General features: G+C 31.4%; 4 protein-coding genes across 8 annotated transcripts; 1 reads left to right on the plus strand and 3 right to left on the minus strand.

Annotated features, from left to right (window-relative positions):
• Nucleotides 1–1,159: 1,159 nt before the first annotated feature.
• Nucleotides 1,160–2,452, minus strand: LOC140670227 (transmembrane protein 138). The gene is made up of 4 exons (XM_072900802.1): nucleotides 2,068–2,452; nucleotides 1,916–1,988; nucleotides 1,589–1,763; nucleotides 1,160–1,516 (listed from the first exon to the last, which is right to left on the minus strand). The coding sequence occupies exons 1-4, from the start codon at nucleotides 2,199–2,201 to the stop codon at nucleotides 1,410–1,412; spliced, it is 489 nt and encodes a 162-aa protein (XP_072756903.1). The 5' UTR covers nucleotides 2,202–2,452; the 3' UTR covers nucleotides 1,160–1,409.
• Nucleotides 2,453–3,053: 601 nt separating this feature from the next.
• On the minus strand, nucleotides 3,054–7,844 carry LOC140670125 (T-cell activation inhibitor, mitochondrial). Of its 2 annotated transcripts, none has more exons than XM_072900652.1 (8): nucleotides 7,710–7,844; nucleotides 7,487–7,601; nucleotides 5,078–5,466; nucleotides 4,699–5,011; nucleotides 4,518–4,618; nucleotides 4,314–4,475; nucleotides 4,095–4,226; nucleotides 3,054–4,004 (listed from the first exon to the last, which is right to left on the minus strand). In XM_072900652.1, the coding sequence occupies exons 1-8, from the start codon at nucleotides 7,733–7,735 to the stop codon at nucleotides 3,770–3,772; spliced, it is 1,473 nt and encodes a 490-aa protein (XP_072756753.1). In that variant the 5' UTR covers nucleotides 7,736–7,844; the 3' UTR covers nucleotides 3,054–3,769. The 2 variants fall into 2 exon arrangements, with proteins under 2 accessions (XP_072756753.1, XP_072756754.1); XM_072900653.1 differs by having other exon boundaries at nucleotides 3,062–4,004; nucleotides 4,314–4,457.
• Mgat1 (alpha-1,3-mannosyl-glycoprotein 2-beta-N-acetylglucosaminyltransferase) lies at nucleotides 7,494–12,682 on the plus strand. Of its 4 annotated transcripts, none has more exons than XM_072900650.1 (13): nucleotides 7,494–7,617; nucleotides 9,114–9,361; nucleotides 9,449–9,533; nucleotides 9,610–9,740; nucleotides 9,838–9,943; nucleotides 10,057–10,232; nucleotides 10,394–10,627; nucleotides 10,746–10,884; nucleotides 11,007–11,235; nucleotides 11,374–11,478; nucleotides 11,609–11,699; nucleotides 11,781–11,951; nucleotides 12,024–12,682. In XM_072900650.1, exons 4-13 carry the CDS (start codon nucleotides 9,633–9,635, stop codon nucleotides 12,135–12,137), a joined length of 1,473 nt encoding a protein of 490 aa, XP_072756751.1. In that variant the 5' UTR covers nucleotides 7,494–7,617; nucleotides 9,114–9,361; nucleotides 9,449–9,533; nucleotides 9,610–9,632; the 3' UTR covers nucleotides 12,138–12,682. The 4 variants fall into 4 exon arrangements, with proteins under 4 accessions (XP_072756751.1, XP_072756750.1, XP_072756752.1 ...); XM_072900649.1 differs by lacking the exon at nucleotides 7,494–7,617 and adding an exon at nucleotides 8,205–8,345; XM_072900651.1 differs by lacking the exon at nucleotides 7,494–7,617 and adding an exon at nucleotides 8,611–8,965 and having other exon boundaries at nucleotides 10,060–10,232.
• Nucleotides 12,683–13,025: 343 nt separating this feature from the next.
• On the minus strand, nucleotides 13,026–14,579 carry Nd-19 (NADH dehydrogenase [ubiquinone] 1 alpha subcomplex subunit 8). Its single transcript, XM_072900632.1, has 3 exons — nucleotides 14,260–14,579; nucleotides 13,658–13,833; nucleotides 13,026–13,552 (listed from the first exon to the last, which is right to left on the minus strand). The coding sequence occupies exons 1-3, from the start codon at nucleotides 14,386–14,388 to the stop codon at nucleotides 13,327–13,329; spliced, it is 531 nt and encodes a 176-aa protein (XP_072756733.1). The 5' UTR covers nucleotides 14,389–14,579; the 3' UTR covers nucleotides 13,026–13,326.
• Nucleotides 14,580–14,993: the final 414 nt, after the last annotated feature.

The raw sequence follows: 14,993 nt of genomic DNA on the forward strand, positions 1-14,993 counted from the left end.
TAATAAAAGATGTATAATAATATATCAAAACATACATGTAGTTACCAATGACTTTTGAATTGAATACCAGAATATTCGGATGTTATTCATAATTTTTAATTTCTAATATAGATAAGATGGTATCGAAGATTATTGGCTAATACTTGGCTACTACCTGCCTGCGAATTTGGAGCATATTTTAGGTACCTTAGTAGTTTAGTAATGACAATTTATATTGACAGCACTGGTGGATTTATCTTATGACATCTGATGACAGTATTCAATGTGTTAATATTATTCAGAAATTTAAAAGTATTATAGTTTATTTGTTGCTAGCATTTTATACCTAATTTATATATGTTAACAGTAAGATCACAATGAAGGGGCATTCACACACATAATATGTTAATTCTGAAAGTGTATTATTACGAATATAATGATACAATTTATTTGGTTGTAATTTGATTTGATTCGATTTTCACTATGTATTAAATAATTAGTACATTATTACACAATATGTAAAAACCAATATTTGCTGTAATATTTTTTATAAACATTATTTCCTAGCTATATACACAAAAGCGTCATATATATATTAGAATCTGTTTGCATAACATTGTGAAACAATTTTATAATATAAATTTATTATATTATATGACAATTTATATTTAAAAAAAGCATGCATTTAGGATTAACTTTTTTAAGGTTTCATATTAATACAAATCTGATACACAACAATGGAAAAACAAAAGTTTCACACATATATTTCTCTCTTTCATAACAAATTTATATATTTTTTTATTTTCTTAAAAGGCAATTGGACTCTTTTATTAACAAGAAATTTATATTTCGGAATGTAATGCTTACAAGTACTATAAAATTCTACAAGTGAATTAAACTTGGATTAAGATATTATACAATTAAATGAATGGATGTATATATGTACACATTAAAAATATAAAAAGCAAGTATAAAAAATATAAATAGCAAATATAAAAAAGTCAAAGTATAGAGAATATCTCTTATACAGAATATAATGATAAAATACTTATTTTTAATGATATAAAAGGTATATTATGATATTATTTTCCAATAATATATAAATGTTTTTCATGATTTTAAAGATAAAAAAAATAATGTATAAACACTTTACAATACAAATTTTTTACATATATTGTATATAAAAATGTAAATATAATGTAAATATTTTAGATGTATTTTGACACATATAAATTGTGTGCCAACCTCATTGTTTTGTCTATATAATTATATAAATTTGTATAAATGCAAAGGCACTGCATAAGTAGCGTAAAATGTAATGTAAATTTGAAATATATAAATATAAATAGATGTATTCTTACATTTATATTATTAAGATTGCTCACAATTATAAACTTTGTATATTATTCAAATTTTTATTTACATTTTAGTTATGGTATACTCAATTGTTTTTGTACCCAGACAGAACCTTTGTAAAATCTTGGATCACCAATTCTTAGAGAGGCTCTCTTATAGAAGTAATAATACAACACTGCAACTTTATATAAAACTTTAAATTATAATATCCTTATCAAAGAGAGATATTCTTCCAAGTTTTCTGACGTTTTACCTGTTCTGTGTGTAGAATAAAGAATATGAAATCCTTTGGTCCAATAATGTTTTAGTGGTGTTGACCAATGTATAGTAATATGCCATGTATGCAAACTGATTGATAAAATCATATATATTATACACAATATCAATGTTATACGGAATCTTGTATATAACAGTTGTATCAAACCTGCCTGAAAAGTAATTTCAAAGGTGCTTTTTTATTAGATATCTCTAATAATATATATAATATATATATATATATTTTTTTTTGTAGCTTAAGATTGGAAAAAAGTTGAATATGGATATATGTATTATATATGAGAAATCTGTTATATATGTTCACCTGAAAAATATAGGTAGAAAAAAAGTTCACCAAGAGAAGGGTGAGGGCTGCAATAAGGCAAAAATCTTGGATCCTGAAGGAAGAATCAGTTCAATGATCAAACAAAATTGTGATAATTTAATAATAAAAATGCAACGAAAATTATTACATACACATAAAGTACCAGCAAATCTGTCGGATGCTGTCTAGCAAAGCTTGCGAACGAATTTACACAAATGTCAAAAAGCAATATGACATATTGCAGAATCACAATCGTCGTATATTGTTTCGTGTTTAAGGAATTCATTTATCACCTATATGTAGAAAATATCATAGAAATTGTGAAAATTAAAATTAGACATGTATATATGCATCTGTAAGTTTTAGATTTTGTTGTATCTTTCAAACGGTGCGTTGCTAAGCAACAATCTCGGCCCATATGTGACATATGACATATAATTGTACGGCCCTGATTGTGCATCGGCCTTGAATCATAGGGATTTTCAAATTTCTCTTTCGTGGCAATATTGGCTGCGTTCAGCAGAAAAAGCAAATCAGTGAGCGCTTAGTGATTCTTTATTGTGATTGGTTTCTGCACTTAGATCCAACGAAGATCTAAATACAAGAACCAATCACAATAAAGAATCACTAAGCGCTCACTGATTTGCTTTCTCTGCTGAACGCAGCCATTGCTTACATAATGGCTGCTATTTGAAATTCTTGATCCAGCACATTTTTACAGCGTATGATGAATTACCGCCACTGAATAAAATAATATCATCAATAAAGCTGTATCAATTTTTAGACGTATGTATATTTACATATTTGTATTATTATTATGAGAAAATGATACGAGTTGCATTTATCGATATCATTGTGTATTATCAAGAAATTTTATTGATTATTATACATAAATCGATATTTTATGAAGTACGAAATTTAAAGTCAAGTTGGTAAAGAATATATAAAGAATTTAATTTTGCAATTCAAAGAAAATTTCAAATTTAAGTTCAAACTATGAAAATTAAAACTCTTAAAAGTCGAGGTATCTAGCAGTGAATATATCAACTATTATAAATGTGTAAGGAGGAAAGAATTTTTCAATTTAAAGAAGAACAAAATATCTCAGAATAGAGAATGAATGTACAATACATTTTTTTAGAGAGGACAAGAATCACTTATTGCAAAATTTGACTTTATATTTTAGTCTTTAATTTGTTTTTATTATTTTATACACACACGCGCGCGCGCGCGCACACGCACACACACACACGCACATATATATTTACATATGGTCTTTGTTTTTATAAACTATATATTTTTTAAATAGAATTAAATCTGTTAAAAAAATATATAGAAAATGAATGAATGAGTATATACTATATTCTCTTGTACAATATAAAGCATTGAGTATCCAAGTACAACAAACTAAGCCTTATGCAAATGGTATCAAGACTAGTTTTGTTTATAACATTAAGAGTATACAGTAATTTCAATCATTGTCTATTTCAAATTTTTTTTTTTTTTTAGTTGTACATGAAACAGATGTTCTCGCAAGAACTTATTACTGACTATTGACTCATGAAATTAGAGGAGTGACATTAATAATAGTAATATAATATTAGAGAGAGTTAACATTTAAAATGTTATCCAATACATTTAAATGTTGTTAAATATATGTCAGTAACTACTGTAATAGTATATGGACTATTATAATATGAATTATTACAATAGTTTATCTTATATATACACAGGTAATTATTTGCTCTAAACTGCTAGAATTATTCAATTGTATTATTTATGTTTCCTGTAAATCTCGAGACTTATAAAATATCTACATTGTCACATTTTATTATAGTTTAATAATTTCGTTTTTTAGAACTTCCAATCCCATGGCACGCAAAGAACACCGTCACTCATAACAGAATAATAATGAGTAACCCAAAGCATAATACCCTCGAGAGATGGTGCTAAATTTTTTTTGTGTAACAACAATCGCTCGCAACATTGTATCATCAGATCTGGTGTGATGCTATCATCCTTGTTTAGTGCAGTTAAACCTAATTCTTTAATGGTTTTACGATGAAGTTCTCGCTCCACATGCTTTATGCTACAACAGATATATAGGTAATAATACCATTTATACTAATCTAAATTCAATCAGAATACATTTGTTATATCTTTTTATGAAATGTCTTACTTATTGTAATGATGTAATCTTTTTGTAGCCTCCTCTAAATTCTCGGTAATGAAATTCACCAAAAGAAAGCTTGGACATGAAGATGGCACGATGAATTGTCCGGTCGGCGACAACATCAATGGACCTGCTTCACTACAAAATCGTCGAACACATTTATTAGGTATTTGCATACGTGACGGAACAGCTGTCTACAAATAAAGGTCATTTAGTAGTACTAACGCTTCGATAACAATTTCGTAGGCCGATAGACTGGCCGGCCAAGAACTCGGATACTTTCTCTTGCCACGGTAATCTGAGAGTGTAGTCGTGAGTTGTCGTAGTTGTCGCTCATACTGGCCGACCATTACTTTAGGCATGAATTTCCTGCACATATAGAGCACCCTGAACCTAAACATAACTCAAATAATATGATGTATTACGCACCGTCGACCAACTTTAATATCGAGGAGTACTTGGGATACTGCCTTCTCAAATGCTGGCAATTTCAATAATACAGCGTCGTGCTTTCTTATGTTCTTTATTAACTACGAAAACCAAAGAGTTTAATACATAAGGAGGCAAGTTTTTTTTTGTGTTGGTAGAATTAATCAATTTTATTACTTACATCGAGCCAATTGTGCCTGACTTCTCCAGAGTTTAACATAACATTGCCTTCCAAGTTGATGCCAGTGTCGTTTGCGAATACGAGAGTTCGATTCCTTAACACCTCCATCGATTCTGGGTGGTGTTCGACTAAAGCCTGGAAAGCTAATAAACAACCACGATAATGAGCGATATTCCAACCGCAGTCCCATACGATATCCTTTAAACCCAAAACGCTGCACAAGATTTTCTCCAATTTTTCCACTTCCTCCCTAACTGATCTGCATGCTTCCAATTTAATGTGCACCTCATTGACGTGTTTATCCAAATAAGCCCTAATAAAAAAACATATGTAAAAATATTATCAACAATACTTGGTATTATTTTAATATAGCACATACTTTAACGTATCTGGTTCTGCATTAATCTTTTGTTTCATAATTATCGATGCATAAATGGGATCATCTTCTAATTCTGAAAATTCTGTCCTTTCTCCATAATGTGCACGTTGCCAAAATTTAGATTTGTACTTTGTGACAGAAGGCTTCTGTTCCTCGATTTTATCGACAAATGTCGTAGGTAGATCGCATGTTTTTAAAATAGATAATATTGCTTGTCTTAGATCTTTTTCTTTCAACTGTATTTTCACAAGTGTAAATTTGCCAGCTTTCACTTCTTTCTCATCTTTAGAGCGCAAGTAAAAGGGCAAGGTGGTCGGCCGTATAGGTTGCTTCTGTTGCAGAGTTTCTAAGATCGAACTCAGCTGCTTCAAAGAGTTCTCATTCACTGTCTATGAAAAATAAATTATAATTAATAGAAACATGAAATAACTTGTGAAATATGTAAATATTATTTATCATTGCTCAAATATGATAACAGAATGTTCATTGATTATAAGTAAATAAATACAGAATAATAATAAAATGTAGAATTTTAACCATCAAGTATAAGCATATAATCTTTAAAATGTATTTAGATTAGTCTATCATTTGTTAGGAGTAAATCCTGATGGCTTTTATATCTCTGTTTGTAGATTGATAAACATATTTATCAAAGTTAGGGAAAAAATACCTTTATGGTCGTAAGCCTATAATGAAAAAAAAACTTGGAATATACTAATAAAACTGTCTTATTTTAGGAACATCTTGAAAGTATAAAAAGATTAGAAAATTGAAATTAAAAAGAGAATATACTTTTAGTTCATCTTTTAATTTACTATTTAAAAATTTGTTTCGCAGGGAAAACGATATTTATACGTTAGATTCCCCACGTTCAAATTTATATTTTTTTCTTTTAAGATTTATATTTAAAATTCACTTTGCATATATGTGTGTGAGAGATGCATAATTTAAAACGGAAATTTATAATTTTACATGCTGCATTTTGTCTAATATCTTGATTGCAATTGATGCATTTTATACATATATACATATTTTCAAATGTATTCTCTATGTATTACGTTACGCGATACATAACTTATAAATAGAATTCGGTTTCGTTATCGCGAATTATAGACTCAAAAATCGACATAATCAAATAATGCGTAACACCGTATCGCATGTTTTATTAATTCCTGCGATTAATATACGTTTGAATGAAATTTACGCGGTTGAAAACATTATTCATACGTAAATCGTAGTCGTATTTTAATTACGTGAACACACGAGGACGGATTTATCTTAATGAATTGCATAATTCCCTCTATAATATTAAAAAAGGATATAATTACATAATATATAAGTATAATAAAAACAAGACAATTTAAAATTTTTTTATTACTATTTCATATATTAATAGTTTGTACTTTGATATTAAAATTCTGTCAGATTCCTAAAATATATATTAGAAAATTTGACGTTAATTTGATATCCCCGATCTTTAATATCATGACGAGCAATGATAAATGTGCATATTAAAAAATTTCCACGAGAATATTTTAGAAAAAAACACTCGCTGTTTCTTTCAATCGTATCTTTCTGTTCTTTTTCAGACGAAAGAGATATGAAATGTCGACGTAGATCACGTGATATTGCGATGTGTCAGTGCAACCCTGTTCGCAAGATCATCTCATTGATAAATATCGCAAACAGCTGATTGCCAACGTGCGTTAGCAGAAAATTTATTCGAATAACCTTGCGCGCGCACGTGTATATGTACACGTGCAAAGATCATCAAGAACATTTCGTCGCAAATGCAACCATTTTCTCGGGTGTCTAAAAATAATATCGCCCGTATCATGTCACGCCACGTTAAGTAGCTGCGCTGCTGATTGTTTTGTTCACAGTACAGTCGACAATTCACGTACACACTATATACACATCATTTATGCATTTAAAGCGAAATGTACGTCGTGATTCATCCATTTTCTTTGATGTCTAAAGAATAACATCGCGCATAAGAGAAGCAAAACAAAAGTGCACAAACAGCACACGTGATGATAATTTATCATCTGTATTTATTTTATTAGTGTTATATTTTTTAATTATACTTCTTTGTGCACATTTTGCATTTTCATTCTCTTTCTATGTGAATATCTAGTCTTTTTCTTTCACTTTAAATACGAAAAAGTATACAAGAGCGATTGTTTTCTATTCCAGATGACATAAATGTGTATTCAACACTTGAACAACAAAAGAAAAACAGGTCAAAGGAAAAAATTCAACTAAAGCTAAGTTGACTTTGTGTTATATCGAGAAGAATAAGATGCAAACAAAGGATTTGTCAACGTCATATGTGTCAATCGCTATTTCGAATGTCTCGGCGCGAGATACATTTAAAACAGCGGTCTCAAAATTCGACAAAATGCTCACCCTCTGCGTGGGATACTGGCCGAAGAGATCGGGATGAACAGTGAAGTAAAACGGCCTTAATGCAGTGGAAATTTCGCCGGTGCTCAGGGCTCTTACCGCGTCCCTCCTGCAAAAGCTGTCAAAAAAGGCCGGTGAGTTTTGGCGGCCGGGTTGACCGTATTTATTATGTTATCACGAAAACTAGAAAGAGTCAGACTTGAAGAAAGCGACTTGGTTCCGTTACCATCTCCCGAGCGTGGTGCAGTACATTTTCGCGCCCGTCGTCCCGTCGTCCCGTCGTCCTGTCGTTACGACTGTTACTATCGCAGCTCTCTCATGTTACGGATGTTCCTCTTCGGTACAGATGTATCTCTGTCCCTCTTCTCTTTCTTCCTTTCTCTATTCTTTCCAAACGTTTTATATCTGACGAAAAAAATGTCAGGACGTCGCGGCACCTCGATGACCATCAATTGACCATCGAAGTGAGCTGTCAAAACTATACGATACGCACCGATACGTATTTGCGATCAACTGTGAATGATGCGCCTGGATGACCGCTGATAATATACAAAACAACGTGAACGCGACCGTGGTAAACTTGAGAGACTGGTAGCGCATTATTAGTTTACAACCATAGGTCGGTAAGTTAAACTGGTACAACAGCTGAGTACATGTGACGGTGGTCATATATCGGTGGGCGATTTCATTTTTCACAATTCCCATTTCAATCCGACACGTTTATTTCACTTGCGAGTTCTGTCTCTTACGCGTCTCAGCTGATTACAAAATAAATAATATAACGTGAAATCAGTGATCTCTAGAAGACAAGTTGCTTAAGAATTTTATTCTTGTATAAAGAATAAATAATTTAATTAACGAAGTAAGCAATATTTAATATTTCAGCTATATTAATATATTTCAAAATATTATTTATATAAATTTGATATTTTCACTATCTAACGCTGTCATACAAAGTAGATGAGATTATTAGCTATTACATACATTTGCGCGTTAAAGGGAGGAGTCAATTGAATTCTGAGTCAATCTCCATATCCGTTGATTGGCATCAATTGATATCGGTAGCGCGCGCTCAGCATTGAACCGCGCGCCTGTCAATCGCGCACACTATCGTATCTGTACATCGCGATCATATCGGACAACTGCGACCGATTTAGCGATAAAAGATGATAAAAGACGTTATTCTGTGTAGCAGCTGCGGCTGCCACGCGTTCACTACGTCGGCGTATTATCGCGGATCGCAAACATCGCCGCGACAGTAGAAGACACATTTACGCCACAACTTGACAGCTGCCGAATCTGCGACTGTCCGCGACGCAGAGTCGCATTTAACGTCAGTCCAAGACTCTGGCTTGCCTTGAACGACTACGGATACTCGAGCATGAGTCGCGGCGACTTCGCGTAATTTAATTATATTTACGAATGATATAGTGAATTAAGTTATCCAAGTAATCCTTCCGTATTGCTTGCCGTATTATAATAGTAAGTAACCTTGTCGCCCCGCCAAAGTGTCATTAATCGCCACGTGATTGATCGTGCGCTTCGAAAAATTTTTCACGTTAAAATTCCTCCTTATTACGGTATCTTTTTTTTATGTGAAAAACAACCGAGTGATTGATTATTTTTTCAGTAATATCTGTGTATTATTGATGATCGAGTGATCCATGCACATATGTTAAGCGAAATCTCGGCTTGCTTTTGCGCTCGCTTAACGCACACAATCTTTGTCCACGTGAGGAACGTGAATAATGCATTTCGTCATGTTTTTTGCTATGATGCATTTTTTAATAGCGCATTTCCTTTGAGCGACATGGAGTGCGACACTTCCCTGTGATTTACGAGCAATTCCGGTTTACGGATACACTATGATCAATACGTGTAAGTAACGTTTTTTTGGATTGTTGTATCAATATTGTTAACTGTAGAGCTTTGGGAAATGCTATTACAATTGTTGTTATTTTACAGAAGAAGTAAAATATTTTGAAGACGTTATTAGGGATCCATGTATAATAAATATGTACTGACGTGTACTGCAGCGTGTGGAATCCTTGTTAGTATCTTTTTGTTTGGTCGTTTATTTGTATTCGTTCTATTTTTCGTCTTTGGAACGTAATTTGATGTTACAGTTAAGGTGACACTTGGTTTTGTCATGCGGAATAGATCAGTCAGTATAATTTTTGGGTCCCTTGTCTTATGGGCTGTGGCTACATACTTTTTATTTTTGGATCAACAATCAGTCGGCAAAGATCAGGATAAGGTAAAAAAAAAGAAAGAAATGCTACAATATATCACAATCTGTTGTAAGAATATTTATAATAACTATATGTATATATTTTTGTTTTTATACTCTTAAGGATAAACTGGCGAATCAAATTAGCAGATTGGAAAAACAAGTGAAACAACAGATAATTATAAATCAGGAGCTTCTTGAAGGAATCAATGAGAATAAACGTCGTAAAAGTAAGATTAATTAAAAAAATTTATACTATATATATATATATATATATATATATATATATATATATATATACAAAAAAAATAGATAAAAAACAATACATAATTTGTTGTTTTAGAAGAATATGAAAAATCAAATGCTGCCCAATTACCAATAGATGAGGTTGAAAGAGACAAGTACAAAAAAAATGAAGCTGACAAATTTGAGAGTATCTTATTGCACAAACTTGAGAATAAAATTGACCAGAAAAAATCTAAAAATGAACAGAAGCCAACACTTGACACCATCTTATCTGTAATATCTATATAAATTAATCTATATAACAATAATAATCGTATAAAATAATTTTTATCAGTTTCAATGATTTGTCAAATATATATAATTATAATTCATAAAAATATGATTTTTGTTACATTTTGCAAACGTTTGATTCTCAAATTTTCATTTTTCAATAGACAGAGGCAAATCACGAGAGTACGACTCTAAAGCAAAAACTACCTGATGGATCTCCAATAATAGCTATTTTGGTTGTCTCTTGTAATCGTATTACGGTAGACCGGTGTTTAGACCAATTAATAAAATTAAGACCTAGTAAAGAACAATTCCCAATAGTTGTATCGCAAGACTGTGAGCATCGACAAACTGCTGATGTCATAGCAAGATACGGAAATCAGTTACTACATATAAAGGTATTATATTGCATAATTTAAATATATTATCATACTTGTATAAAAAACTTTTCCTTTCAATAATTACAAAGTTTCACCTTTTACTTTCTTTCTTATAAAATCTTTATGATCATTTCAGCAACCTGATCAATCAGATATTGAAATACCACCCAAAGAAAAGAAATTTAGAGGATATTTTAAAATCGCACGTCACTATAAATGGGCGTTAAATCAAGTATTTATAAAGCTTGGATATAGTACTGCAATTATTGTTGAAGGTATGATTAATAGCCAAGTATCTTTACAAGCATAAAATCCGACTAAGTATTTTATATAAACGTGATACATCTTGAAGAGGTAATATGTAGATTACATTAATTTACTTATATGTTTTTATTAGATGATTTAGACATTGCTCCAGACTTTTATGAGTACTTCCTGGGGACTTACCCTTTATTAGTAAATGATAGCTCTCTATGGTGTGTGTCAGCGTGGAATGATAATGGTAAAGCCGCCTTGGTGGACGAAACTGCGCCACATTTACTTTACAGGACAGATTTCTTTCCTGGCTTAGGTTGGATGCTCACGCGCGATTTATGGTTGGAGCTTGCATCAAAATGGCCAAAATCGTAAGTATAAAGTAATAGTAATTTTATTGCATATATGTATATATTTATTTACTTGTTATGATTGATTATATTGTTTATTATTGGTATACTCTTGATAATACTTGACTTTCTAATACAATATTTTTTATTTATGTACAGCTATTGGGATGATTGGATAAGGCAGCCTGAACAGCGAAAAAATAGAGCTTGCATCCGCCCGGAAATATCGCGAACCAGAACATTTGGCAAACTTGGAGTTAGCAAGTAATTATCTTGTGTATTTTTATTTTTTTATATTTACGTTTAAATATCAGCAGACAGATATGTTAATCTTATAATTTGAGTATATTTTGAGCAAATTTTATGAGTAGTAATAAATTTATTTTATTTCCAGTGGCTTATTCTTTGAAAAACATTTAAAATACATCAAGCTGAATGAACGATTTGTGCCTTTCACCAAGATGAATCTATCCTACTTGCTAAAAGTAAGTAAGAGAGTATTAGAGTTACAAGTACATGTTGAATAAGAAAAAGTGCATATATAAATTGTTATATAATTTTCACAGGATAATTACGATATAGCTTTCGTCAACCAAGTATACCAATCAACAGTGGTTAGTTATACAGAATTGAAGAGTGGGAATATAGTTGCTCCCGGTCCAGTACGGATACCTTATTACACTCGTCAATCGTTTAAAAATACTACCAAACTGCTTGGTTTAATGGACGACTTCAGGGTAATGTATCTTTTTAATTAGAATTCGTAATTTTAGATGAATTATTCGAAATTTTGTAATGCGATATTACAGAGTGGTGTACCTAGATCCGGATATCGTGGTGTGGTAACGTTTTTCTATAATGGGAGGCGTGTGCATTTAGCGCCAAGTGCAAACTGGAGTGGTTACGATATTACATGGAGCTAACACATGATAATGCTTTACAGAGACTTGTAGGTTGCACAAAACCTATTGTGCATTTTTTCTTTGATATTTGATGAATTAAGTGAATATATTGGTTCATTAAGTGACAATGAAATATGTATTTATGTCTGTGACATACTGCTGTATGCTCTTTAGAAGTAAAGGTGGTATTACATTTTTTCTGACCGGTTTTAAAAGAGCTTTCATGCAGAAACTAAGACGTATGACATATGATATATATATATATATTCAATATACGCAACTCAAAATTCATTGTTTTTCTAAATTAGATTTAAATGATTGATAAAAAAATTATCGTCAATATAAAATTAATTATTATTAATAGCTGATTAAAATTTATTATGACTAATTATGTCTCGTGTATATAAAATGCCATAGTAATGTGGACAAAGCAATACTGTTTTGATAATTTGTTAGATATCTTCCAAAACGAAAATGTGTTGATCAATTTTTGCTCATTTTACAATGATTAATTTTGTTATAAAGTTTGTGACATGACAAATGAAGTAATTTTATCGAAAAACTAATTCTATCTCTCTTTTCTTATCCTGTTGTCCATATTCTGTCACTATATCCATCCTATATAATGCCTTAAACTAATTTAAACAAATTTTTATATTTACAATGCTTAAAATCTGACTGAATGCAAAAATATATTTTAAAATATAATATTGATATAAAGTTTATAATTATATTTTAATATATAGATAATTATATTAGTTTTTTTGTCATATATATATATATATATATATATATATATATATATATATATATATATACACACACACACACACACACACACACACACACACACACACATATATAAATGTTTATACACATAATTGAGGATACAAGCAAAAAAAAGTAATATAATATTATAGTGCTCTATATTTATATTTGTACAAGATATAACAACAATAATTAAGCGACTTATCACTTACTTTGTTGTTCACAAATTTATATTCACAAGATAATGTACAATGGCAAATTCTATTCATTTTCATATGAAAGAACGTTTTTATAGCAATTTCATATGAAAAAACGTTTCTCTATAACATTCGGAACTGCAAATCACATACGCTTGATTCCTTAATTATCTAATTATTTGATGAATTTTGCGAATATAACTTTTGCAGCGCGACCAAAGTACTAATAATATCTATCGAGAGACTTAAGATTTATACCAAAAGCGATTGCTCAATTTCGCCTTCTCACGTGGTATGTCGGCTGACAGTCCAGGAGTTGGATCTGGAAATATTATAGGCTCATCCCTTGGCGGTGGTCGTAGTCTTGATGTATTGTGCACTTTAGCCTCGCAAAAGTATCCAAAAGGTGGACGTTCTATATTCATATTTTTAAGAACACAATTATCCAAAGCAGCTTGCGTCTTCCGACATCTAAATGACATGTGTTATATTATTATATTATCATGAACAAAGACCTAACTTAGTTCTTTTCATACACAAATATAATCTTATCCTACTGAATGTAAAATAACATACTCAGTAAATTCCAGTGATCCCGATGATCTCTCAAGACAATACATGTATGCATTAAAATCTTCTAAGCAGTGCTTTTTCATTTTTTTAAGAACGTCTAGTGCACAAGCAGTCACGTGTTTCCCCTCATTGAGACAACGACGTGGATCACCTTCTTCTTCTCTACATAACATAAATTCCTGAAGAAGAGACAAATTTGTCATAGTTAAGAGACTTGATTGAACATACATATTTAAGATGTTTTTCAAATTGCAAAAATAATTTTCTAAAATTGAATATTTTTAACAAGATATACTTAATTCTTTATATATTTACTTTAATAGTATTTATCTTGCGCATTACACATGATATCAAATTCAACTATACAATTAATTTGTATAAAACATATTTTATTTCCAGAAGTATAATTTAAACTAGCAATCGACAAACATGGAATGGTATTATTTCGAGGAAAAGAGTACACGTAAAATTACGTGAAATTATTATTTACATGTCAAACGTTACTACAGGCCCATTATGTAAGCCTTCGGAGAGGTGGCTAAACACGCGGATAAAATGTAAATACCGGCGATATCTTTGCGAAATTGGATCATCAGGTAACTCACATTGTTGTGCCATTCGCAGGCCTTGCCGATATAAACGGATGCGGTTTGCAGCACCGGCCAGCTGACGTCGAGCTCCTGAACGTTTAGCTCGCTCTCCTCGGGCAGTACCGTCTTCGCCGTCGCAGCCATATTTCCTTAAAGCACCGCTTCGAGGCTGAGGTGGCTTGTCATTCGCGACGTCAATCACAGAGATCGTACGAGACAATCTCGATCAACGAGACTTGCCTGTGACTTTTTTTTAATACCAAGTTGCAAAATGCATTACACGCACATGAACAGGAGCAACGCGATCCAGGAACTCGTAAAGGTAACCTAACATCGAGTTCGAGTGGGTCGTCAAGATCGATAATCGACCGTATGATTGTTGCGACTTATCGATACTTCGATTATTCAAACAGATGGAGAAAGTGCGCCACACGCGTCGGAGGCGAGGTATCGCAGAAAAATCTCTCTGTTACTCAAAAGGTATTTATGAATAGCGATCATTTATATTATACTCAAATTAAGTAGGGGATAACGGTAATACTTTTTCCGAGCCATTAAATTGAAAACAATTGAAAACCGATCGAAATTTTCAGCCAAAATACTTCAGTTTCAATATTTCAATCATTGTGGTTATAGAGATATCAATTTCGATCATAAACATCATTAATTTTAATTAAACCTTTTTGGGAATGTCATCTTGTATATCTATAGACTATAAGATTTTGATCCCTTATTTTACAGTTTTCTAT

The sequence above is a fragment of the Anoplolepis gracilipes genome, chromosome 10 (assembly GCF_047496725.1).
Source record: "Anoplolepis gracilipes chromosome 10, ASM4749672v1, whole genome shotgun sequence".
NCBI lineage: Eukaryota > Metazoa > Arthropoda > Insecta > Hymenoptera > Formicidae > Anoplolepis > Anoplolepis gracilipes.